The sequence below is a fragment of the Odocoileus virginianus genome, chromosome 23 (genome assembly GCF_023699985.2).
Source record: "Odocoileus virginianus isolate 20LAN1187 ecotype Illinois chromosome 23, Ovbor_1.2, whole genome shotgun sequence".
NCBI lineage: Eukaryota > Metazoa > Chordata > Mammalia > Artiodactyla > Cervidae > Odocoileus > Odocoileus virginianus.
Window position 1 is genome coordinate 9,722,986 of NC_069696.1, and position 23,518 is coordinate 9,746,503.

Genomic DNA, 23,518 nt, shown 5'->3' on the forward strand with positions numbered 1-23,518 from the left:
TCCTCACCCATGCTCCCACGGGAGTGTCCAGCCAGCTACAGGGGCACGGCTGCAGCTCATACCTGGCTGCCAGGAATTCTGCAGCCTCATCTCAGCATGGCCACAGATTCTAATTAGACCCCGAGGAGAAAGAAAGCAGCCGTCATCGCAGTTTCTTGCGGCCAGCCCAGAAACCAGCCTTCGGTCAGGTTCTCTAGCTTGACTTCGTGGTGTAATACCTGGATGTGCACCAGTTTTGTAACTTAGCTCTGTGTGATTTCACATAATAGTTCAAGTAACTGTTCGTGGAGTGCTTATCTGGTGCCGTGCAAGCATTCACACATTTATTATGAGATACATGGAGCACCCAAACAAGCACAGGAGTAATACAATACACCTCAGGCACTTCACCTTTACCACCATGTCACTCAACCCTTACGACGCCAGCAAGGTAAGCTGAACAATCTCCATCTAACACCTGGAGAAACTGAGGCTCCGCAGGTCCTGTAAGAATGGCAAGGCCAGGATGTGGAGTCGGACTGGGCTCATAGAGTTCAAGCTCCCACTGCCCAACTCTTTTAAAAATATTTATTTATTTATTTGGCTGCACCGGGTCTTAGTCGAGGCATGAAGGATCTTTAGTTGCAACATGTGGGATCTAGTTGCCTGACCAGGGGTCGAATCCGGGCCCCTAGCATTGGGAGTGCAGTCTTGGCCACGGGACCACCAGGGAAGTCCTTACCCGCTCTGACTCTTTAATTGTTTGGAGTCAGTTGCCTCATCTACAAAATCAAAGTGGTGGATGAGTTCAGTGACGTTCTTTCAGCCACGGACCCTTTGTTCAAACAAAGTCTTGAGAGGTAACAAGTCAGATCAACGAAGACCTGGGGCTCTGCTGGGGTGGGCATGAGAGGGGTAGGGGGCTGGAGTCCCACCAGCTGGACTGCTCCCCGCCGCCCCCCAGCACTTCCTGTTGAAACTCGAGGACTTTAGGCCCTGAGGGAACTGCCCACTGACCCAGGCCTGCCAAGCCCTGGCACGGTCTCCAGCAACAGTGACTGCTGGCCCGGGCACCCAGCTGCGGGGGAGGGCGGCCGGGGGCCTCACAGGTCCTCCAGGGAGGGGTTCTCGGAGCCCCTCAGCAGGGACAGCAGGTTCAGGGCCGAGACGCCGGGCACATGGCCCGCGCAGATCTGCAGCAGGCGGACCAGGCGCTGCGCCATGGTGGCGCGGAAGTCTTCTATCTGCAGAGGAGACAGGACCGCGGTGAGGCGGTGGCCAGAGGGGAGCTGGGGGCTGAGACGTGGGGACAGCTCTGGGCACCGCTGCCCTCAGGGCCATGCCCCATCTGCGCCACACCTCAGCTTATGGAAACCCTTCAGACGCCCTCCAGGGGTACCAGAGATGCTGACCCTACTCCAGAAGAAACGAAGGCTCAGCAGGCGGGGCTGGCAAGGTCAGGGACGCCGTCCAGAGGCCCGGTGAGCGACTGTCGAGCTGGGGTCTGAACCAGGTTTAGTCCCAACCAATGCTGGGGCGGCACCCACTGGGATCTCTCTGAGACGAGCACGCCCAGGTTGGAAAGGAGGGGTGGGGAGAGTGGCCCTCACGGAGGACAGGGACGTGCCATCAACAGACGGTCCCTACACCAGGGCCACGGAAGGGTTAGTGGGCCCAGAAGAGCCGTGGAATTAGGCAGAGGTAATCAGACTGTGCGAAGGCCCCAGCTGGTGAGATGCTCCAGAAAGGAAGAAGAATAAACAGTGATGCTCAGATGGCCTCCCAGCTCCTCCTCCTTCTCCTGTTCCTTCTCTAACTGGGGAAAGGGCGCCACCATCCGCCCAGTCACCCAAGCTAGAGCCGGGCCGCCTGAAGACCCCTTCTCTCATTCCACCTTGTGACTCCTGGGTTCCAAGTCCAGAGGCGACCAGTCCTCACACACCGGCCTCCTTCTCAGTGGGTACTCTTAGTGGAGTTTGAGGCAGCTGCTCCCTCCCTGGCAGGCCTTTTCTCCGGCTCCCAGGACCCACCCCCACCAGCTAGTCCTCCCACCTCTCAGGCCACTCCCTCCTTTGTTCAACACCTCACTGCTGGGGTGGGGGTGGGGGGGCAGGGGCGGGGCTTCTCAGGCTGAAAACTCCAGAGTTGACCCTGACTCTTCTTCCTCTCCTGTCTCACAGGCAGGCCATCTGCACACCTGTCAGCCCCACCCTGGAAACACCCAGCATCAGAGACCATCCCAGCTCCCCCTTCCCCGGCCACCACAGAGCCCAGACCACTCTGAACTCTTCCAGACACAGTCCCCAGGCCCCTCTCCCTATTCCTGCCCTTGCATCCCTCCAGTCTACTCTCCTCCAGACAGGCGGAGGGGCCCCGTTCAAAACCCAAGTCGGGCTGCGGCCCTCCCTGGCCCCACACCCCTCCGCTGCCCCAGTCTAACAGTGAAAGCCACCACGCCTTTACTGCGACCCACAGAGCCCTGCTGATCTGGCCCCAATGTCAGTGCCGCGCTCTGCTCCAGGCGCCATGGCTCCCCGTGGGCCTTGAACATGGCAGGCAGCGTCCAAACTCAGGGCCTCTGCACTTGCAGTTTCTCCAGCCCCGTGGGCTTCTCCACCAGGAGGCTCCATGGCACCTCCCTTCACATCTTCACTTAAAGGTCAGATTTTCAGGGAGTCCCTGCACCCCCTATTTAATCCTGTTGCTTTACCACCACCTGACATGTCACATCTCCATGCCCTAACACACCACGCTTTCTACTTCCCATGTTTCCTTCACTAGAACAGAATTGGGAGTGTTAACACTGCTTTGCACTACACTGACTCCCTAGAGCCTAGAACAACACTGGACAGGCCGTAGGTTATGTTAAGAAACATAACCTATTCCTGTTCCTATTCAAGGAGTCCTCTGGGTGTTGCGGCTGTGGCCTCTGAGTGGTCCCTCCAAACTGCCGCTGCTCTCCCAAGGGCTCCACGGCCTGCTTCCTGCAGCCTCGTCCCCGGGCCTCCCGCCTCTGGCCGGGCCTCCTCCCATCCACACACCCTACTCCAGAGACGTGGCCCCCAGACATCTGAGCCCATTGTGACTGCCCCGACGCCCGACGGGAAGAATGGCTGGATTCACTGCCTGGCTTCCAAAGCCCTGCGGATCCTCCTGCCGCAGCAGGCGTGACGTGTCGGTCTATTTCCCTCCGTTCTGAGGGGCAGGGCCAATGTCGAGGTATCTGGTCCTCAGGGACTTGCACAGAGCCTAGTAGCGGAGCTGGGAAATAACTGCACCGGGCGAATCCTGCACCTCCCTGGGCGTGTTTCCTGCCCTGTAAAACCGGGCCAGTGTTTCCCGCCATGCAAAGGCCTCAAAACACAATGAGGCTCCAGCTCATGAAGTTGGGGAGAGGACCCTGGACAGGACTGCACAGGTACCAGGCCCGCTGGCTGTCCAAACACTGGGTGCCTTGGATGAGAGGATGCCAAGCCCAGGTTCTCAGCCCGCCGGCTCCAGGCTGGAAATAGAAAGTCAGCCATAGACCTTTTTCCAGTGGCTCAGATGGGAAAGAATCTGCCTGCCAAAGCAGGAGACCCAAGTTCGACCCCTGGGTTGGGAAGATCCCCTGGAGCAGGGCATGGCAATTCACTCCAGTATTCTTGCCTGGAGAATCCCATGGACAGAGGAGCCTGGCAGGCTACAGTCCATGGGGTCGCAGAGAGTCGGACACCACTGAGCAACCAACATTCTCGGGCTAGAGGACAACGTAGGACCTGGTACAGCCTGCCACCTCCTGGCCACGCGCAGAACTGCACCACCACGCGCCACGCAGCCAGCCTGCTCAGCCAGGAGAGTCAGCGGCACACCAGCCTGGCTCTTCTGCTGACTTGCCAGCCGTGTGACTGTGAGCAAAGCCGGGTACCTCAGGGTGCCTCGGGTCCTACCTGTGAGATCAGAGCCTTGTTAGGGTCCGGGTTCTTAAAATAGTCGTGATCAGAGGTGAAACACAAATCTGTGACAGAGCAGTGTGCGCATTAAGCGACGCACTGGGTGAGAAGACCGAGGTCTAACAGCTTCTGCAGAATCGCAGCAGTCATGAGGTCCGACCCATCCCCATGGGACGTGCCAGTGTCTGGCGCTCCTGTGGCTAACAGTCAGAGACTCTGCTAACACTACTGTCGCCTCCCATCTACATTCATAATGCTAAATTCCTTCTAGAGGGTAGTGGGAAAAAAAGTAATTTTTTTCTTGTCCAAAGCCACAACTCCCCTGAATTCTTCTCTCTTCGGACCAGAGGGGTCCATAGACCCCAGAGTCAGCACCTCTGGTCTAGATGGTAATGATGGAACACACGCTGACTCACCTCCCTCTGCACCACATCACTTGGCCTTTGGGGACAGGCGTGAGACCCAGAACAGAAACACAAATCTTTAAAATGAACCTCAAAACCAATAAACATAACCTATATGGGCAAAGAATCGGAAAAAGAATGGATACATGTATAACTGAATCACTTTGCTGTCCACCTGAAATGAACACAACACTGTAAATCAATATACTCCAGTGTACAATAAAAACAACAAAAAAATAGAACCCTAAACCACCTGAGCAGGTTTGGTGTGCAGGTGGGGCAGCCCAGGACCCAGGAGCCCTTAGCAGACCCCCAGAGAGGGGATAGAATCAGCTCTTGCTGAGAACCCTTTAGCAAAATGTCTTCAGGCGCCACACTGCACAGAGAGGCTGAAGGGCAAAACTCATCAGCAAAGCAGAAATCTGTGTGTTGCCCTCACAGCTAGGATTCACCTCGTGAGAAACCCCGAGAGAAGCGAGTCAGGGCAGGACCAACATCACATATATCCAGTCAGCCATCTATCCACCCCCCAACCTCCATCCTTGCTGCCTGCTGGACCCCCTGCCCTGGGCTGGGACCCGACAAGGTCTGCAATCCAGGCAGCTAAGAGGGAACGGACGGCATCCTGACTGCTGGTTAATGACAGACAGGATGCCTGGCCTCACAGCACTTACACCCCTGCGGAAAAGCGAGACATTCACAGGGACCCATAGACACACACACAAGACTTAGCCATGAGTACAAAGAAAAATGTCAAAGCAAGAGGTGATGGCACCCGGTGTACAAATGGAACTCAAGATGTGTCACCCCACTTTACAGGGATGCACCCAAGGCTTACGATGACCCAACCAAGGACAGAGACTGGAAAAGCCAGGATTCTAGCGAGGATCTGGTCTCCACATCAGGAGCCCCTTCACTCAGGTTCTCATGATCCTCCAAGAAGCACCCTGCCATGCCCTCTGTGCTCTGACTGTGCCAGCCCGCGGCCCGCGTGTGCAGGTCCTTACCTCCAGGTCACAGAAGAGCAGGGGGCTCCGGTAGGTGTGGGCCAGCCTCACCACGGTGTTCCGGTGGATGCTGCAGTGGCTGTCCCGCCCAGCTGCAAGGAAGCCACGCCGGTCACCTCCACTTTCCTGGCTGTGATGAAGGGAGCACTGCGCCCAGGAGGTCACGTCCCCTCTCTGGGCCACAGTTTCTACCTTCTTTGGGTGACAGGCCTGTTGTACCTTCTTTTCAGGGCAGTCAAGATCATCAGATCAGAAAACAGGCTGAAGAGACTTGATAAGAGTCGGACTAAACACATGAAGTTTCCTCATCTAGGAAATGAGGATCGTAACAGCACCTTCTCCGCTGAGTTACTACAGTCAGTGAACGAATACACAGATGGGGCCTGGCGTTCACTTCTCCACCAAAGCTTATTGAGAACAATGTGAGTCAGGAGCTCACATGCAGCTGGTGGAGGGGGCAGACACATCATCAGCGTCGGCAGAAGGGTGAGGAGTCTGACAGAGGCCTGCATGGACACCCCGAGGGCCCAGACTGCAGGGCTGGTCAGGAAGGTGTCCCCCAGGGGGCAGAAAATTGGGGTCAGCCACATAAAAAAGGAAAAAAGTATTTATGAGAAGCCACATGGTACAATCATTAAAGGCATGGGCCCTGGAATATGACCAGCTAACTATGAACTCTGCTCTACTACTGTCTAGCTGTGGGGCCTTGGACGAGTTACCTAACCTCATGAGCAGCTTCCTTCTCTGTAAAAGAGAGACAATCTTACCTACCTCAATAGTACTTCTTGTGAAAATTAAGCGATACAGAAACAAAGAACTTAGAAAAGAGTCTGGTCTATAGTGAGTGCTCAATATAGGTTAGCTATTTTTTAAGATTTTTTTTTCTTTTTGATGTGGATCATTTTTAAAGTTTCTATTGAATTTGTTACAGTATTGCTCCTGTCTTATGTTTTGATTTTTTGGCCAGATGGCATGTGGGATCTTAGCTGCCTGACCAGGGACTGAAGCCTTACCCCCTGCATTGGAAGGCGAAGTCTTACCCACTCGAATGCCAGGGAAGTCCCCGAGGTTAGCTACCATTATTTCCACTGCTAATATTAGAGTCTTGGAGAACTATCTGAAGAGTAACAGGAGATGAGCCGCCAGGCACCCCAGGGCAATGATCTCAGCAGAATTAACCTGGCAGAACAATCAGCTCCGACTTACTTTATGGAGACAGACAGCAGTCAAATTCCAAAGCCCACGGTCTCCCCATCACCCAGGCTGCCTCTGCACGGAGTCCACCACGGGCCCACCCACGGCAGCAGGCAGGGGAGGCACTCACCTCCCGTGGCGAGGAAGGTTACCTTCCCCAGGAAGAAGGCTGCGTCCAGGTGGCACAGGGACTCCTCCACATTCTGCAGGCTGGGGCGGCCAGGCCAGGGCAAGAAAACAAGCAGAAGACATACCTTACAACAGAGAAGGCAGAAGCAGCCCCCGCGCCTCTGATCACAGAGAGGCCAGGGCATAAGACAAGGGTGATGGGAGACGGCCCTGGAGGAACACTTTGTCCTTTTGTAGCTTTAAACTTCTTCTAATTATACAGTGAGTCAAGTTTGTGAAATGATCAAATAGTAAATAGTGGTGTATAAGTAAAAAGTAAAACTCCCCGTCTCCAGCACCACCTCTAGTTTTAACTCCCCAGAGATGACGCCACAATAGTTTGGGGTGTAATTCTTCTGGAATTTTCTTCATGTGCAAATACAGGCAGTGATATGTATAAGCAGCTAGTTGGGTCTAATTGAGTTTGATGTCTCTGTTACAGTCTTTGGAATGACCACACCATACCCCAAACTAACTGCTTGCCCTGTGGTGGACATTTAAATGGTCTCCAGTTTTTCACCATCACAAAGAACGCTGCATGAATATTGTTTCCTACATCTCCTACTAAGCAGATGTTTCTGTAGAACAGATGCTAGAAGTGGAAGGGCTGGGTCACAGTATGTGTCTTTTTTTTTTTTTAAGTATGTATCTTTTTAAAGTGTGGATAACTATTGCTGAATTGCCTTTCAGTAAGATGACAGCGATTTTAAGTCATATCAGTTGTATGAAAACACTCTCTTCCTCCAAACAAGGGCACCTTGACCTGCTGGGTTGAGGCCTTCACTCACTGGTATCCAGGGAGTGATTGAAAGACTCTGTTGTCTTCCAGGCCAAAGGCCATCTCGGTCTGGCTTCGTGAATGAACAAGGCCTGAGACCAATGGCCCTATTGCTCAGACGGTTCGTCGGTGTCCCTTCTGGTGAACAGAGAGACCTCACCCGAAGAGCAGCAGCCCTGTGAGCCAGGGCGCCCGCGGCAGGTCTCAGCCCTTTCTTGCCCCACCCGGGCCTAAGTCCCTGCTGACTGGTTCCCAGAGGTCAGGTCGTGCGGTCTGGACTCGATCCCGGTGTCTGGTGTCTCCGTCCCCCGGTTCTCAGGCGTTTCCACCACAGCCTTCCCTTAACCCCACCACAGGACCAGGTAGGTGTCTGCCCTGGTTTCTGTGCTGGACCCTGTGTCCTGTTCTTAGCCAGCTGTCCCCAGGAAGGAGAGGGGAGACCTTCCACCTGTATTCCCTAGATTGGCTACAGTCCTGACCCCAGGGTAGCCAGCACTGTGGGGAGGCCAGGCCAGGCCACCAGCATCAACATCACCCATGCTGCCACTGCCCCGGCCCAGAGTGGACTGGGCTCTGAGCCGGCCCAGGCCTGGACGGTCCTCCACACATGCTGTGCTCCTCTTGTCTGTACACCAGCCCTCCACCTGGGACATCCTGCTTACCGTCATCCCTGCCTGGCTAACTCCTCCTCATCCCTCAAGTGTTTTGTGTGTTATTTTAACTGACTGAGTGTCACGTGTGGCTTCTGCGCTCTTAGTTCCCGGACCAGGGATTGAACCCAGGCCCCCACAGTGAAAGTGCTGCGTCTTAACCACTGAATCACCAGGGAATTCCTTCCGGCATCTATGTAGATGTCACCTCCAGGAAGCCAGGAAGTCTAGCTTGACCTGGGTCCTAAGAGTCAGAGGTCTTGTTCGGGCTCTCACAACCCCAGGATTCCCCTTTGACAGTACACATCACAGGTACTCTAATTGTCTGTTCAAGTCGATTCCTCCCCAAATGGACCTTGAGAACAAGGTCCGTTTCACTCACATCTGTGCTGCTGTCAGGGAGGCAGAGTGGGCCTCAGAGAGCATTAGATAAATGACAGATGACACCGCTGGCATTTGTCAGTGTCTTTTAAACATTTTGCTTTGGCACTGGCTCCTCCCTCCTCACCCTCTAGGTTGCCCCCAGGCGGCCTCTCCCTGTCTCCTCTCCTTCCCAAGTGAGGCCACCGTCCCAGCACAATCCTGAACCGCATCTGGGCACTGACAGCCCCATCCCCTGGCTCTCACCTGTGTTTGCTGTGAAGGTTGACCACAAACACAATCAAGTCAATTCGGGGCCGATTCACGCTGCAGGGCAGAGGGAGGGACCTTGCTAAGTGGCTGAAAAACAAGAGATCGCAGAATTCAAGATACACGTACCCACATCATAATGACTGTTCACACACTACCCTTTGTAGGGAAAGAGGCTGTCAAAAGCTCCTCCCCTATTCACCTGAAGCTTTTGTGTGTGTGTGTTTTAAAAATATTTATTTATTTGACTATGCCAAGTCTTAGTTGTGGCACATGGGATCTTCGATCTTTGTTGCTACATGTGGGATCTTTGCAACCTGCAGGAATTTTTTTTTTCTTAGTTGTGGCTTGTGGGATCTAGTCCCCCAACAGGGATCAAACCCGATCCCCCTGCATTAGGAGCATGGAGACTTAGCCACTGCACCACCAGGGAAGCCCCTACAGGAAGCTTTTGTGGGCAAGACTCCTCAAGTGAACACAGGGGCAGGGCAGAGCTGATCTTATTCAGATTACACCTGCTTTACTCTCCCTGCCAGAAAGTTTAGTAACTCCCTTGGCAAAAGGGGATTTTGGATATAAGATGGCTTCTAGCCATCTACATTGAATGCTGGGAGGGAGGCCAGGCTCAGAAGGGGAGAGGAAGGTGTTAGACTATGAATTTAGGGGTTAAGACCGAAGCCCTTTGGAGTGAGATAGAAGTGGGTTTAAATTCCAGCCTGCCAACTATCAGCTGTGTGACGTTGGGCAAGTCACCCTCAACACTCTTGTGTGTACTTGGTCTCAGATTGTTAAATACCCACCTGAAGGGTTTTTGTTTTTTTTTAACCCTTTATTTCTGCCCACTTCCATTTATTCCTATTACTCATCTGCCCCACCCTTCAGCTTCTAATTCAAGAATACCAAAAAGTTTACAAAACATAACAAAAGTTAAAACACACACACACACTCCTAGAAGTTCAGTTACCTAAAAATTACTACTATTAATGTTAGAACATTTTTCTAAATATCTTTCCATGTACAAATGTATACACATTCAGACACTAGAATACAATAGATGGAATCTAAAAATAGGATAATAGTATTTCCTTTTTTGGTAATGATTTCCATCTTGCTCAAGGAAGGCGATTTTGTCCACATTTTCCTTTTACTCTGATGCTAATTAATTATTTTTTTATCTTTTCCTATTTCTGAGCTACGGGATTGAGATTATCAGTGATGGGGTTTGGTGTTCTATAGCCTAAGAGCCTGGTAAGACGGGTAGGGCACAGGTGGATCTATGAACAACCTTTATTTCGAGGGAAAGATGATGTTCTCTCTAGGAAGGGGCAATTCCAGTTCCCATAAAGGAAATACACTCTAGATTTAGATCATTCAACTTAGACCCCTGGAGCTTGTCTTTCAATCAGGGAGAATGACACCCACATATATTCAGTCACGTGACTCCTGCCAACAGCTGTTTCTACTCCCTATCAGTTAGAAAAAGGAAAGCAAAATACACTTTAGTCACCTTTTCTCCAAATTTGGGGAGTATATGAGTAACTAAATATTCTGGGCCAAGTACTGCTCAAGGCAATGGGGCTTCTTCACCAGTCAGCAAAAGTCAAAGTCCCTGCCCTCAGGGGGCTAACCTTGGGGTGCCTCAGGGTGGCAGACTGGAAACAAGAAAACAAACACGTGAACAAGGGAATTTTTTAAAACAAGCTGTGGCCAGTTTTATTAAAGAAAAATTGTACATGATTTACTTTTCACCAGTCTGTTCTGGCATGCTTCTAATTATATCAGAATCACCTGGATCAATGACAGCCAGTGTGCATACTCTGTAGTACTTTCCACATGCTGTGCCCAGTTCAATGTTATTGCCACTGGAGTGATGGATACCAGTTTTGGCCAACATGGCATAATATGAAAATTTCTTTATAGTGACAAGTGCTAGAGGGAAACAGAAAAGCTGGCGAGACAGAGAAGTGACAGAGGATGCTTTACACGGGAACAGATAACGGGTCAGGACGGAGACTCCGAGCGGTGGGTCAAAACTCGCCCCACCTGCACCGGCCTCTCTGGCCTTCCGCTCCACCCCCACCCACTCCACCCACCTCCCCCCTCCCTTGAGCCCAGGCCAGCGATCGGACATCTGCAGCGCAGGCTACTTACACCTTCAGCTCCGAGGTGCAGTCCTCCTTGAGCATCGAATCGGCCAGTTGCTGCAGAAGAGCATCCTCCGTGCCCACTAGCTGCCCAGAGAGAGAAGGCGGCCAATGGATCCCTGGATACAGCAGCCCCGTCGCTGGGCCCGGAGGGCCGCGACCCCAGGATTCTGGCTGTAGCGCGCGAGGCACTCTTTACCGAGAGGACTACGGCAGGCACGGGTGAGGGTCTGAGGTTTGCACTCGCTCCGGCTCCATTCACTACCTGCCCACCCAGGATCCTCCCTGGGACAGCCTCGTTTCTACCGGAGGCCTGGCCCGGATACGGGGGGAAAAGCACATCTTGGACCGCCTGCATCTACCCTGCGCGCGGGCGCCCGGCCCAGCCGCTCCACCAATCAGAAACTCAGAAAGAGCCCGCCGCGCACTTATTGGTGGAGACATGGGCAGCTAACTCTGACTGGTTCAGAGAGGCGCTCTCCCACCCACCACACTCCCGCCGGAGCAGCCCAGGCCAGAATCTGAGAGGGCCGCAGAAGGCCTGGCTGCTGAGGCGCGGCCCAGGAGGAAAGGTGGGCGCGGGAATCGGGGCTGCTAACGCCTACCAAGATGGTGGCCGTGTTCAGGCCTGGCAGCTTGTCCAGCGGCCGTAACGCAGACATCCCCGGTAACTGACAACTGCCGCTCGCTGGGTGCGCGCAGGGCTTTCAAACCTTCTTCTGGCCCGCCCCTTATGCGTAAGAGCGGGTGACGTGACACTGTCTGGGCGGAGCTTCGTGTGGGGTGGGGCCGAGCAGGGCCTTCTTAAAGGAGACACTACAGCTTTTTCTTCTCTTTTAAAATTTTTTTTATCTTTTATTGGGGGATAGCCGATTAACTGGAGAAGGCAATGGCAACCCACTCCAGTACTCTTGCCTGGAAAATCCCATGGACGGAGGAGCCTGGTAGGCTGCAGTCCATGGGGTCACTAGGAGTTGGACGCGACTGAGCGACTTCACTTTCACTTTTCACTTTCATGCATTGGAGAAGGAAATGGCAACCCACTCCAGTGTTCTTGCCTGGAGAATCCCAGGGACGGGGGAGCCTGGTGGGCTGCCGTCTATGGGGTTGCACAGAGCCGGACACGACTGAAGCGTCTTAGCAGCAGCAGCAGCAGCCAATTAACAAACCATGTTGTGGTAGTTTCAGGTGAACAGCGAAGGGACTCAGCCATACAAACACACGTTTCCATTCCTGTCCCTCCAAACCCTGCTCCTCTCCAGGCTGCCATTTCACACTGAGCAGAGTTCCACGTGCCAGACAGTAGGTCCTTTCTAAGGGGAAGTTTTCCACGGCTGGCCCCAGGCACCAAAGGTGCTGCCTGCGAGACAGGACTTTAATTTTACTCCTGGGAGAAAGACGGTCTTCAGTGATTTGTTTACTCATTTTTCCTTCACTCATGATCATTCCAGGCGCTCTTGTTGTTCAGTCGCTCAGTCAGTGCAGTTCAGTTGCTCAGTCGTGTCCGACTCTCTTTGAGACCCCATGGACTGCAGCACGCCAGGCCTCCCTGTCCATCACTAACTCCCGGAGTTTACTCCAACTCATGTCAGTTGTGTGATGCCATCCAACCATCTCGTCCTCTGTCGTCCCCTTCTCCTCCCACCTTCAATCTTTTCCAGCATCAGGGTCTTTTCAAATGAGTCAGTTCTTCACATCAGGTGGCCAAAGTATTGGAGTTTCAGCTTCAGCATCAGTCCTTCCAATGAATATTCAGGACTGTTCAGTCATTAAATCATTTTTAACTCTTTGCGACCCCATGGGCTGCAGCATGCCAGGCTTCCCTGTCCTTCACAGTCTTTTGGAGCTTGCTCAAACTCATGTCCATTGAGTTGGTGATGCCATCCAAATGTCTCATCCTCTGCTGCCTCCTTCTCCTCTTGCCCTCAGTTTTTCCCAGCATCAGGGTCTTTTCCCATGAGGCAGGTGGCCAAAGTAGTGGAGCTTCAGCTTCAACTTCAGTCTTTCCAATGAATATTCATGGTTGATTTCCTTTAGGATTGACAGGTTTGATCTCCTTGCTGTCCAAGGGACTCTCAAGAGTCTTCTCCAACACCACAGTTCAAAAGCGTTGATTCTTCAGCCCTCAGCCTTTTTTATGGTTCCAACTCTCACATCCATACATGACTATAGGAAAAACCATAACTTTGACTACATGGACCTTTCCTGATAAGTGGTATCTCTGCTTTTTAATATGCTAAGTTTGTCGCCTCCTGCTCAGTTGACTCATTCCTTGCAGCTGCTCAGAACAAAATCTTGGGTCATTCTTGGCTCCTTTTCTCTGCACCTCACAGCCAATTTCTGGTTCTGTTCTTAAAATGCATCCAGAAGCTGACCGTTTCTCACCACTTCCACCCCTCAATCGAAAAGACGCTGGCATGTCTCACTGGGTCTACCGTAATAGACTTCTTACAGGCTCCCTCTGTCCACACCGATCTCCGGGGCCACTGGCTGTTCTCATACAGCAATCAGAGTCTTCCTTTTGAAGGAGAAATCAGAGCAGCCCACTTCTCTGGTCCAAACCCACTGGTAGTCCCCCTCACTCAGAGTACATTGCGAACGCCTTGCATGACTCTTGAGGCTCTGTGTGTTTTGGCCCTTGATGGACTCCCCAGCCTCATCTTCTGCCTTTCTCTCTTTAAAACCTGCTCCCGGGGGCTTCCCTGCTGGCTCAACTAGTAAAAAATCCACCTGCAATGCGGAAGACCTGGGTTCTATCCTTGGGTTGGTAAGATCCCCTGGAGAAGGGAAAGGCCACCCTCTCCAGTATTCTGGCGTAGAGAATTCCATGGACTGTATAGTTCATGGGGTCGCAGAGTTGGACAGGACTGAGTGACTTTCACTTCATTCACCAGGACCTTTGCCTCTGTGGTTCTGACTGAAATGCACTTCCAAATAGTCACTTGGCTTGTTTCCTCACTTTATTCATGTATCTGCATCAACGTCACTTGATCAGAGGAGGCTTTCTGAACGACCTCATCTAAAATAGCTAGCATGGAACTTCCCTGGTGGTCCAGTGATGATGACTGGGCTCCCAAAGCAGGCGGCCTGGGTTTGATCTCTGCTCAGGGAGCTAGAGCCTGCATGCCGAGACTAAATATTCTGCATGCCTCAGTGAAGATCCTGTGTTCCGCAACAGAGACCCGGCACAAATAAGTAGAAAATAAAAATAAAATAAAGTAGCAAGCCCTGGGATTTCCCTGGTGGTCGAGTGGTTAAGACTCTGAACTTCCAATGCAGGGGTCCTGGCTTTGATCCCTGCTTGGGTAACTAAGATCCCACGTGCTGTTCAGCTCAGAAAAAAAAAAAGTATATATATATATATATATATATATATCGAGAGAGAGAGAGAGAGCAAGCCCTCCCATAATTTCTCTCTCATCTTTTCTGCTCAGTTTTCTCAAAAGCACTTCACATATTGCTTACAACTGTACAGCATCTGAGATTTTGCAAACTAATAAACGGTTTCTATTTATTACTGTTTAGCAATAGTCTTTTCATGGATGCTGCAGGAGACATGGAACTCCTGGACAAGGGACAAGGGACATTATTATTACTCATGGTAAAAGCAGTCGCCGATACTTTATTTTTGTGTCATTTTCCCCCCATGTCCCCCAAGCCCTGCAAAGGACCCATTGTGTTTGTCTGTATACCTTGTGCATGGCATTATGGGAGAGGAACACAGAAATTAATACTGCTTTTATAGTGAGTGATAAGCATGCTTGTTCTTTTTCCAGGAGGAGATGTTACCTCATCCCTCAACATTGCTTGTTATAAACACAGCCCTGAGAAATGGCCTGGGTAGGCAGCTTTCAGGGCCTTGCTCTCTTGTCTTGCCCAGCAAGAACTTGCAGGGACTCAAAGCTCATGGAAGACTGCTTCTCCTAATAGTTATATAGTTACCAGCTCATTGTCTCTCTAACCAAAATATAAAATACAAAGGACAAGGATTTTTGTCAGTTTTGTACATCCAGCACTTTAGAAAGTGCTTGGTAGGAACTTCCCTGGTGGTCCAGTGGCTAAGACTCCATGTTCCCAATGCAGGGGTCCCAAGTTGGATCCCTGGTCAGGGAACTAGATCCCACATGCTGCAACTAAGAATCTGCATGCTGAGACTAATGATCCTGCACTCCACAATGAAGACTGAAAATCCTGTGTGCCACAACTAAGGCCTGCTGCAGCCAATATCAATAAATAAATATTTTAAAAAGGAATGCCTTTCTTATTCATATAATAAAAATACTTTTTAAAATAAATAAAAGTACCTACACCTACAGAGTAGTTGCTCAATAAATATTTGTCAAATGAGTGAGTTGATTGATTTACATCCATTCGTTCATTCTCAGCAGTGATTCGTTCACTCATTTCCTAGGGCAGACCCAATGCCCTACCCTGGGAACACAGATGAACCAGACAGGACTGACCAGCTCAGTGTGATGGAGAAGTCAGACAGTGATCACACAGTGTGATATCTGCAAGAGCAGGGGGCACTTCCTGTCTAGTCAATCCTTCCCCCCTACAGATCAAATGAGTTAAACCTTGTTTAGAAAGAGCAGGAAGGTACACGGCTGCGTGGAGCTCCTGCCCCAGCGCAGATGCCGCTTTGATTCCCCATGGCCTGCGGCATAGAGGGGAGTCCCTGACAGCCAGTTAGTAGTTAGTACTAGGAAAATAAAGCAAGGCGTCCTAGGAGTTAGAACGGGATGGGCTGGAGGAGCTGCTTTAGGTTGGAGGGGGCCTTGCTAAGAGGGTTATGTTTGGGCAGATGCCTGAATGCAGTGATAGAGGAGCCAATTAAACGTAGTGAAGAAGAGGATTCAGGCAGAAGGATCAGCAAGTGCTAAGACCCCAAGTGGAGAGCATTCCTGAGGCTTCTGAGAGGCAGCAAGGTGGCCAGTGGCTCAAGCAGGTGAGGTGAGGAGTGGAGATGAAGTAGAGAGGTGATGGAGGCCCAGGTGACTGAGGCCCTTAGACAGTCAAGGAAAGACTCTGGACCCTGCTCATCATCTTCCAGGAGGGGCTGAGCTGAGACCCATTCAGTCCCAGCTGTGTGGAGCGCCTGCCTGGGCTGGGCCTGATGCTGGGCTGACCCGGGCACAGAGGTGTCCTTCCTGCTGTCCGGAGTTTTCAGGGTGGACGGACAGATAACAGCAACGAAAGGCAGCACAGTGAGTGAGAGTCACCCTGGCAAGCAGCTGCAGCCCAGATGAAGGTGCATTAAAGCTCCCTGGGGAGAGCCCCGTTACACTTTGCTGACAGTCGGTTGAGGCATCAAGGTGAGTTGATGCTTGTCCCCCTTGCAGGTAGTGCAATAGAAAACAGTGGTGTGTAAGATCCATCCTGTGATGAAGGGTAGAGATTGGTAGGAAACCCAGATCCAGGCCTGGAAGTTCTTGTAGTAATATCAGAACCCAGAACTGGAAGGGCCATCAGAGACCCTCTGGGCCAGTGTGTTTTGAACTGACTTCTGTGGAACCCTGGGGAGATGCTGCCTTGGTGGGCAGGGGTGCACCGTGAGGGGTAGGGGGAAGCTGAGTGGGTGGGATCGGGAAACCTCATCCCACCTTTTAACAGAAGCAGCTCTGGCTTTATCTCTATTGCATATTGAGCTTCCCACCAACTTTTGTGTGGGACTTCCCTAGTGACTCAGTGGTAAAGAATCTGCCTGCCAATGCAGCAGACAAGGGTTTGATCCCTGATCCGAGAAGACCCCATATGCTGCGAAGCAACCAAGCCTGTGTACCACAACTATTGAAGTCAGTGCCTTAGAGCCTGTGCTCCTCAATAAGAGAAGCCACCACATAAGTTTGCCCACAGCAACTAGAGAGTGAGCTGGCGCAGCCACCAAGACCCAGCACAGCCAAAAATAAATGGCTAAATAAAAAGTATAATAACCTTTTGTGTGAACAAAGAATCATGTGACTAGAACAATATCCAAGGGCCACTGATCACTTTAAAAAACAGATTTATTAAGGTGTCATTGACATGTAATAAGCTACACATATTTAATGTGCACGATTTGATAAGCTTTGACATAAAGATACACCCAGGAAGGCACCATCCCAATCATTTTATAATGAGCATATCCATTACCTCCAAAGCTTCTCTGTGCCCCCTGTGTCATCCTCCGCCACCTCCTCTCTGCCCTCACACTCCAAAATGTTGAATAGCACTTTGGCAACTTTGCTCATCAGAGTCCAACGTTGGAAATGCCCCAAATGTCCTTCTGTGGTGAACAGATAAACAAGCTGTGGGGCGCTGGTACAGGCAGCATTTTCAGTGGAGTGAGCATTGTGCTGAGCAGCAGAAGTCAGACACAAAAGAGCACGGGCTGTGAGATCCCATTTATGTGAAATGCAAGCCCAGGAAAAACTGATCTATGGTGACAGAAATCAGATCACTGAGAGCCTGTGGGAAGGTGGTGTTGACTGGCAAGAGGCAGGAGGGAACTGTCTGGGATGATGAAAACACCCTAGACATGATCTGGGTGCTGCTTGCAAAAGTGTATACACAGGTAAAAATTCATCACTAGGTTTACATTTTACAGGCTTCAGTTGGGCTTCCCTGGTGGCTCAGATGGTAAAGAATCTGTCTGCAATGCACGAGACCCAGTTTGATCCCTGGGCCTGGAAGATCCCCTGGAGAAGGAAACGGTAACTCCAGTATTCTTGAATGGAGAATCCCATGGACAGAGGTTGCCTGGCAGGCTACAGTCCATTGGGTCGCAAAGAGTCAGACACGACTGAGCAACTAATACTTTCACACCTTATATCTTAATAAAACCCCTCTGGAGGACTTCCTTGGTGGTACAGTGGATAAGAATCTGCCAGCCAATGCAGGGGACATGGGTTCGATACCTGGTCCAGGAAGATTCCACATGGTGTGGAGTAATTAAACCTGTGTGCTACAAGTACTGAAGCTTGTCTGCCTAGAGCCTGTGCTCTGCAACAAGAGAGGCCACCGCAATGAGAAGCCTGCACAGCAAGGAAGAGTAGCCCCTGCTTGCTTCGACAAAGACCCAGAAGAGCCAAAATAATAATAACAAACATTAAAAATTAATTTAAAAAGTCTTTGAAAAGTTGCTCAGTCGTGTCTGACTCTTTGTGACCCCATGGACTGTATAGTCCATGGAATTCTCCAGGCCAGAATACTGGAGTGGGTACCTTTCCCTTCTCCAGAGGATCTTCCCAACCCAGGGATTGAACCCAGGTTTCCCACATTGTGGGCGGATTCTTAACCAGCTGACCCACAACGGAAGCCCAATAATACTGGAATGGGTAGCCCATCCCTTCTCCAGCAGACCTTCCCGACCCAGGAATTGAACCAGGGTCTCCTGCATTGCAGGCGGATTCTTTACCAACTGAGCTATCAGGGAAGTCCAAAAAGATGTCAACGTTATTTAAAAAAAAAATCCCTCTGGAAACTCAAACTCACTCCCTTTGGATATAGGGGAGAGGACCCTTGCAGGACTCCCAGGTGGTCTCAGAGCTGGCAGGGTGTGTGTGGAATGGGGTGGGGGACCCAGAGACCCAAAACCATTTTACCTATGGCCATTCCCACATGCCCGTCCTCAGCTTCTGGAAATGGACTCCCCAGGGAGACGGTTCCTCTGAGCCTCTTCCTTGTCCTGTGGGCCTCCGGGGCTGCTCTCTCCTCCTGAGACAGTAACCACTGCTGTTCACTGAATGCTCACCAGGCATGTGAAACTCTGCACACACTCTGTCTATAGCACAGGAGGGAGGACCCAGGCTTGCACACGACCCTCTCCCACCCCCGGCCCCTCTGGCTTTGTCACTGAGAAGCTGAATGATCTTGGAGAAGGAGACGGTAAGCTGCTGCACCTCTCTGAACTGAAGCTGCATCATCCCCAAAATGGGCTTCGACACCCACCCAGCTGAAGGAGCAAATGAAGTGATGTGGGGGCAAGGCCTGGATAGCCAGGGAGGGCTCGGTGCCTGAAAGCCACGACCACCTCAGGCTGCGCCCCAGCCTGGGGGACTCTGGGGCTGGTGAGGAAGAACCCAGCCCCTGCGAGGGAGCCTGCAGCCCAGGCTAGGGCTCTGACCCTGGCATTGAGACTTTCTTCCCATGTGACCTTGGAGGACCAACAAATGAGTTAATATAAACAAAGCACTAAAGCAGTGCCTGGCATATGATAAACACTACATCGGACCAGTGTGTCCAGACTCTCAGTTTTGGTTCTTCCCTCTTTAGCATATGACCCTCATTGGCTTTATTTGCTATTGCTTTGGTGTTCCACCCCCATGCCAGGGACCCCAGTCTCTCCGTACCCTCAGAGGACAAGCCTACAAATCATCCTACTTATCTCGGTCGGGGCCGCTTCCTCTTGGGGTCCAGCAGCCTGCTGGGTGACTCCCATCCGTCCCAAATTTATCCTGCCCTGCCTGTCATCTCTGTACCACGTGCACAGTGCGGGGGATCCAGAAGCGAAGGCTGGTTGCCAGGGCAACGGAGGATAAAGCCCTTGCTCTGCCAGGCTGCTGATTGGCTGAGGCGGGTCCCACCTCCTGCTATCCTGAGGGTGGGGGGCAGAGGGAAGGGTCTCCAATGGGCGGGGAGAGGTACAGGCTGCCCAGCCCAGGACCTCCCCCCTCCGCCCAGGCAGAGCCCCTGGGCCTGAGAAACTGTCTCTCCTGGGGGGGGGGGGTGTGTGTGTTGGCCTCGCCCCTTCTCTGCTTCCCGCACCCAGGGCGGCTGCAGATGGCAGCATCTCTGGGGACAGCAGCTACGACTGAGTCCACGGGCCGACACTGAGCTGCTTGGGCCGAGGCGGTGCGCTCAGCCCAGAGCCCCCGGAACAGGCTTCTGCAGGGCTTGAGGTGGGTCTGCGGGTGCGGGGGTTGGGCTGCCAGGTTGAGAGGTACCAGCGGCTTGAGAGGCAGGGAAAGGAGGTCTGCAACGCTCGCATTGTCCTGGATGGGACTGTTGCTGGAATGGGGGCTAGAAAATTCCTTATAGGTCATCTGGTAGCCCCCATGCCTACCTCGTCATTGTGCAGGGACACGCTGAAGTTCAGAGAGGCTGAGGAGCGACCCAAGGTCACAAGGAAGCCAGTGGAGGTTCTGCTTCAGCTGAGCCAGTCCTGAGAAGCCAGGAGAAGGTCTGGGGTCCTCGGTTGCCCCAGAATGCCTGGGATTTTCTTCACAAGGCTGGAGAGGGTGGGAGACCCAAATCACCTCTCCACAGGCCCTCGGCACTGAGGCTGAAACGGCTCCTGCTCTGTCCAAGTCCTCCATCCTCATGTTTAAGCTCGAAGGAGCCTGGGGTCCTGGGTGGGCCAGGGGAGGGTGCAAAAATCTCTCGGTCTCAGTCAGGCTAGTTTGGAGCAGACTTCCTGCTCGTAGGTCCCCTTCTCCACCTCCCCCAAACCCAGGCCACACCAAGCAATTCAGAACCCTCTCTTTGGCTCTCCAGAAAGGCAGATGGTTAGGAGGACAGGCTCTAGCCCTGACTCTGGGCCGTTAGCACACTCTTCATTTTATTCCTCCGTGAAGAGAATAGGGCACCTTGAGACACTGTGGTTTGGAGCGGCCAGTGGGGACCTTGGAGGGTGCAGGAGGGCTTCCGGGTGGATGCAGGATTGGGGAGCAGCACCTCTGCCTCCCCTGGGGCCATAGCCCTCCTCGGAGACCCACCCAGCAGCAGAGGGGCGAGAGGACTGGAGTCTGGAGCCCGAGGTCTGAGAACCTGGGGCTTCTCCTCAGCCAGCCCTGGAGGTCACTCTTCCCTCCCGAGAAGACAAGGTGGGCCTTGGCTCATTTCATTCAGCTCAGGTGTCTTTCCCCACCAAACCTCAGGACATCGCTGAGGGACTGGAATCCAACTCCATCACTTCTCAGTTGGGTAGCTCAGAGCAAGTTAGCAAGCTTCTCCAGGCCTCAGTTTCTTCATCTATAAAATGTGAACAATGATACTTACCCCAGAGACCTGTTATAAGGTCTGTGACTCCATTCTGACCGTGGTCTCCCTGCCTGGCAGGCAGAGGTGGGGCTCCTCACCCTACCCCTTTCTCATACTTCAGGAACCATTCGAGGCTGGATTAAATGGGTCCTGATTTGTCCCATGCCTGGAGGAGATAATCTGTGGTGTGCCTTTTGAAGTATGTATAGGAGTTTGCCAGATGAACATGAATGCAAAGGACATTCCAGGAAAATGAAAGCACATGCAGAGATAGAGACTGTATCACATGCAGGCACACGCAGGTGACTGCCAAGTGGTTCCCTCTAATGGCGTGGAGTGCGGGAGATGAGGCTGGCAAGGTTGGCAGAGAGCAGGGGTGGACCACTCTAAGGAGCTAGATACATGTAACACTTGTGAATCACCTTAAACCTGCCAGCTTCCATTTCCTGCTCTCCCTACCTCTGGTGCCCTGGAAATAACATCAGCTAGTATTCATCAAGTGCTGATTCTGCTCCAGGCAGCATGATGCTAAAGGCACTTTAGGCATTGTCTTGTTAAACATTCACAGAGACCTTAAGAAGTGGGTCCTACTTCTATGCCCATTTTACAGATAAGAAAACTGAGGCTCAGAGAACAAGAACAAAGTACTATGTAGCACTCAGTAAGCATCAGGCACTGGTTCCGAGCGTTTTATATAAATTATCTTTTTTAACAGTCACAACAGCCCTATAATTTCCCGTTTTTATGGATGTGGAAATCAAGGCCCGTCTTTGGGGGCTGCTGCCCTTGTCCATGCTCTTATAATTATGACATGGGGCACGGGCCTGAATTTAGGAGCCTGTGCAGACCTTGTTGATATCAACCAGGTTTCCTGGGGATGGGTGGCTGTTCACCACGCTTTCACCAAGCAACCCCTGGCCAGGATGTACGGGTGGCTGGGGACCCACTCATCTGTGAGGGGGCTGGCAAGTGGCAGCCTCTGCAGACGCTTCAGAGCCGGGAGAGGGGGCTCAAAGGAGGACTGACCGAGTCGTCCTTTACTGAGAGCTCTGAGAGGTCAGTCACCTCACCCCGTCCCCTCAAGTCTCTGGTAGTTGTCCCCCCTTCTGCCGGGGACAATGCTGAGGCCCGGAAAGGTTAGGCAACTGGCCTGAGGCCACAAGTTCTGTTGAGGGACTGAGGCATAGGGGGCCCTCCGCTATAAGCTTCCTTGTGAGTAGGAGCTGGGCGGGCCCCTGGGTGGGTGGCTGGCTGGCTGTGTGCCTGCTCAGAGCCCAGGGTGCTGAGTCACTGCCCCCCACTCTCCGGGTGTCTACCCACCTGCGAGGTGATGTTCTGGCCACCTGGCTCCGTGAAGACCGCGGGTGCCCCCTCTGGGAGGGAGGGAGGGTGGGTGGGTGGACGAGCCGCCCCTCTGCTGGTTCTCACCGACCGTGTCTCAGCAGCCAAGGCCGCCGCGATGCCGCACTTCCTGGACTGGTTCGTGCCTGTTTACCTGTTCATCTCTGTGCTCATCCTGGTGGGCTTCGGCGCCTGCATCTACTACTTCGAGCCCGGCTTGCAGGAGGCGCACAAGTGGCGCATGCAGCGCCCCCTGGTGGACCGCGACTTCCGCAAGACGCTGATGGTCCGCGACAACCTGGCCTTCGGGGGTCCCGAGGTCTGAGCTGACCTGTGCTGGCGGCGGTGGCGGGGCGGTGCCCTCTCCCGCGCCGCCAAGCCTGGAGACCCTGGGGCAGAGGGAGGCCACCCCTGGTCCTCCGGGCGATCGCTCTGCAGCCTGGCTCCTTCCAGGAGGAGGTGCTCCAGGAGGACCCGGCTGTGCAGGGATGGGGCACCTGGGTGCCTTGAGATGTCGCTGCTGCTGATGGCCCTAGGGCTTGCTCTCCAGGTCAAGCCTGCTTACCCCACGCCTGCCCTCCCCAGCTCCGGGGACACCATCCTGCTCCCCCCAGTGCCTTTGTGCTGCCCGGCGCTCCTGGCCCTCCACCCAGAGCCAGGCACTCTGCCGGTCCTGAGTCTCCAGGTCTCCCACGTCCCTTCAGGGTCCTGGGTGACACTCAGCTCCCCGCTCCTGCCGATGGTCTCGACCCTGCAGCTCCACGGGCCAGGCTTCAAGTCTGCTGAAAGGAAAGGGCCCCCTTTGGAGGGAAGTCAGCTCAGGGCAGCCCAGCTCTACTGCTCTGGGCCCAAACTTAGCGTGGATGAGTGTGTGTGATGGGGCGTGCCAGGGGCCAGACCATAGAGGAAGGACGTGTGTGTATGTGTGTGTGTGTCATAGAGGGAGAGAAAGTTTTGGAGGAGTAAGCAGCCTTGGAGACAGCAGGGTGGGGGGGAGAAGCATGTATGTGTGAGAGGGAGAGGGGGGCCCCAGGCAGGGTGAGAAGTGGGGGGCGGGGTGAGTTCCGTGGGCATTATGGGGGCCACCAGCAGCAGTTCCCGCCCCCCTTCCTTGTCTGGACTTCCCCCTTTCTCTCCTTTCCCAAGACTGAGGCTGCTGGCAGAAGCCCTGCCTCCTCTCCTGGTCCTGTGCTGCCCCCCCAAGCCCACCCTGGAGCCCCTTCCTTTGTGGAGCACCACCCTTCCTTTTTGGACATCTGTTGGCCTCACTCCCCTTCTCTGGGGCTTCCACCTTAATTTATTGCAATAATAAAGACTCCATGACTATCTCA

The 23,518-nt window shown here is 52.9% G+C and overlaps 2 protein-coding genes and 1 long non-coding RNA gene across 10 annotated transcripts; 1 reads left to right on the forward strand and 2 right to left on the reverse strand.

The window, feature by feature from the left end:
- Positions 1 to 293: 293 nt before the first annotated feature.
- Positions 294 to 11,625, reverse strand: CENPM (centromere protein M). 7 transcript variants are annotated; one of them, XM_020876963.2, is made up of 6 exons: positions 11,492 to 11,625; positions 10,894 to 10,973; positions 8,740 to 8,832; positions 6,647 to 6,726; positions 5,323 to 5,414; positions 294 to 1,223 (listed from the first exon to the last, which is right to left on the reverse strand). In XM_020876963.2, exons 1-6 carry the CDS (start codon positions 11,546 to 11,548, stop codon positions 1,083 to 1,085), a joined length of 543 nt encoding a protein of 180 aa, XP_020732622.1. In that variant the 5' UTR covers positions 11,549 to 11,625; the 3' UTR covers positions 294 to 1,082. The 7 variants fall into 7 exon arrangements, with proteins under 7 accessions (XP_020732622.1, XP_020732621.2, XP_020732624.2 ...); XM_020876962.2 differs by lacking the exon at positions 11,492 to 11,625 and adding an exon at positions 11,086 to 11,392; XM_020876965.2 differs by lacking the exon at positions 11,492 to 11,625 and adding an exon at positions 11,086 to 11,414 and having other exon boundaries at positions 1,136 to 1,223; positions 5,323 to 5,452.
- A 5,248-nt stretch (positions 11,626 to 16,873) lies between these two features.
- Positions 16,874 to 22,292, reverse strand: LOC110127001 (uncharacterized). Of its 2 annotated transcripts, XR_011482936.1 has the most exons (3): positions 22,167 to 22,292; positions 19,930 to 20,837; positions 16,874 to 19,461 (listed from the first exon to the last, which is right to left on the reverse strand). It is a non-coding gene; the product is annotated as an uncharacterized lncRNA (long non-coding RNA). The 2 variants fall into 2 exon arrangements; XR_011482935.1 differs by having other exon boundaries at positions 16,874 to 20,837.
- Positions 22,293 to 22,305: 13 nt separating this feature from the next.
- SMIM45 (small integral membrane protein 45) lies at positions 22,306 to 23,518 on the forward strand. Its single transcript, XM_070453442.1, has one exon. The coding sequence runs from the start codon at positions 22,306 to 22,308 to the stop codon at positions 22,510 to 22,512; it is 207 nt and encodes a 68-aa protein (XP_070309543.1). The 3' UTR covers positions 22,513 to 23,518.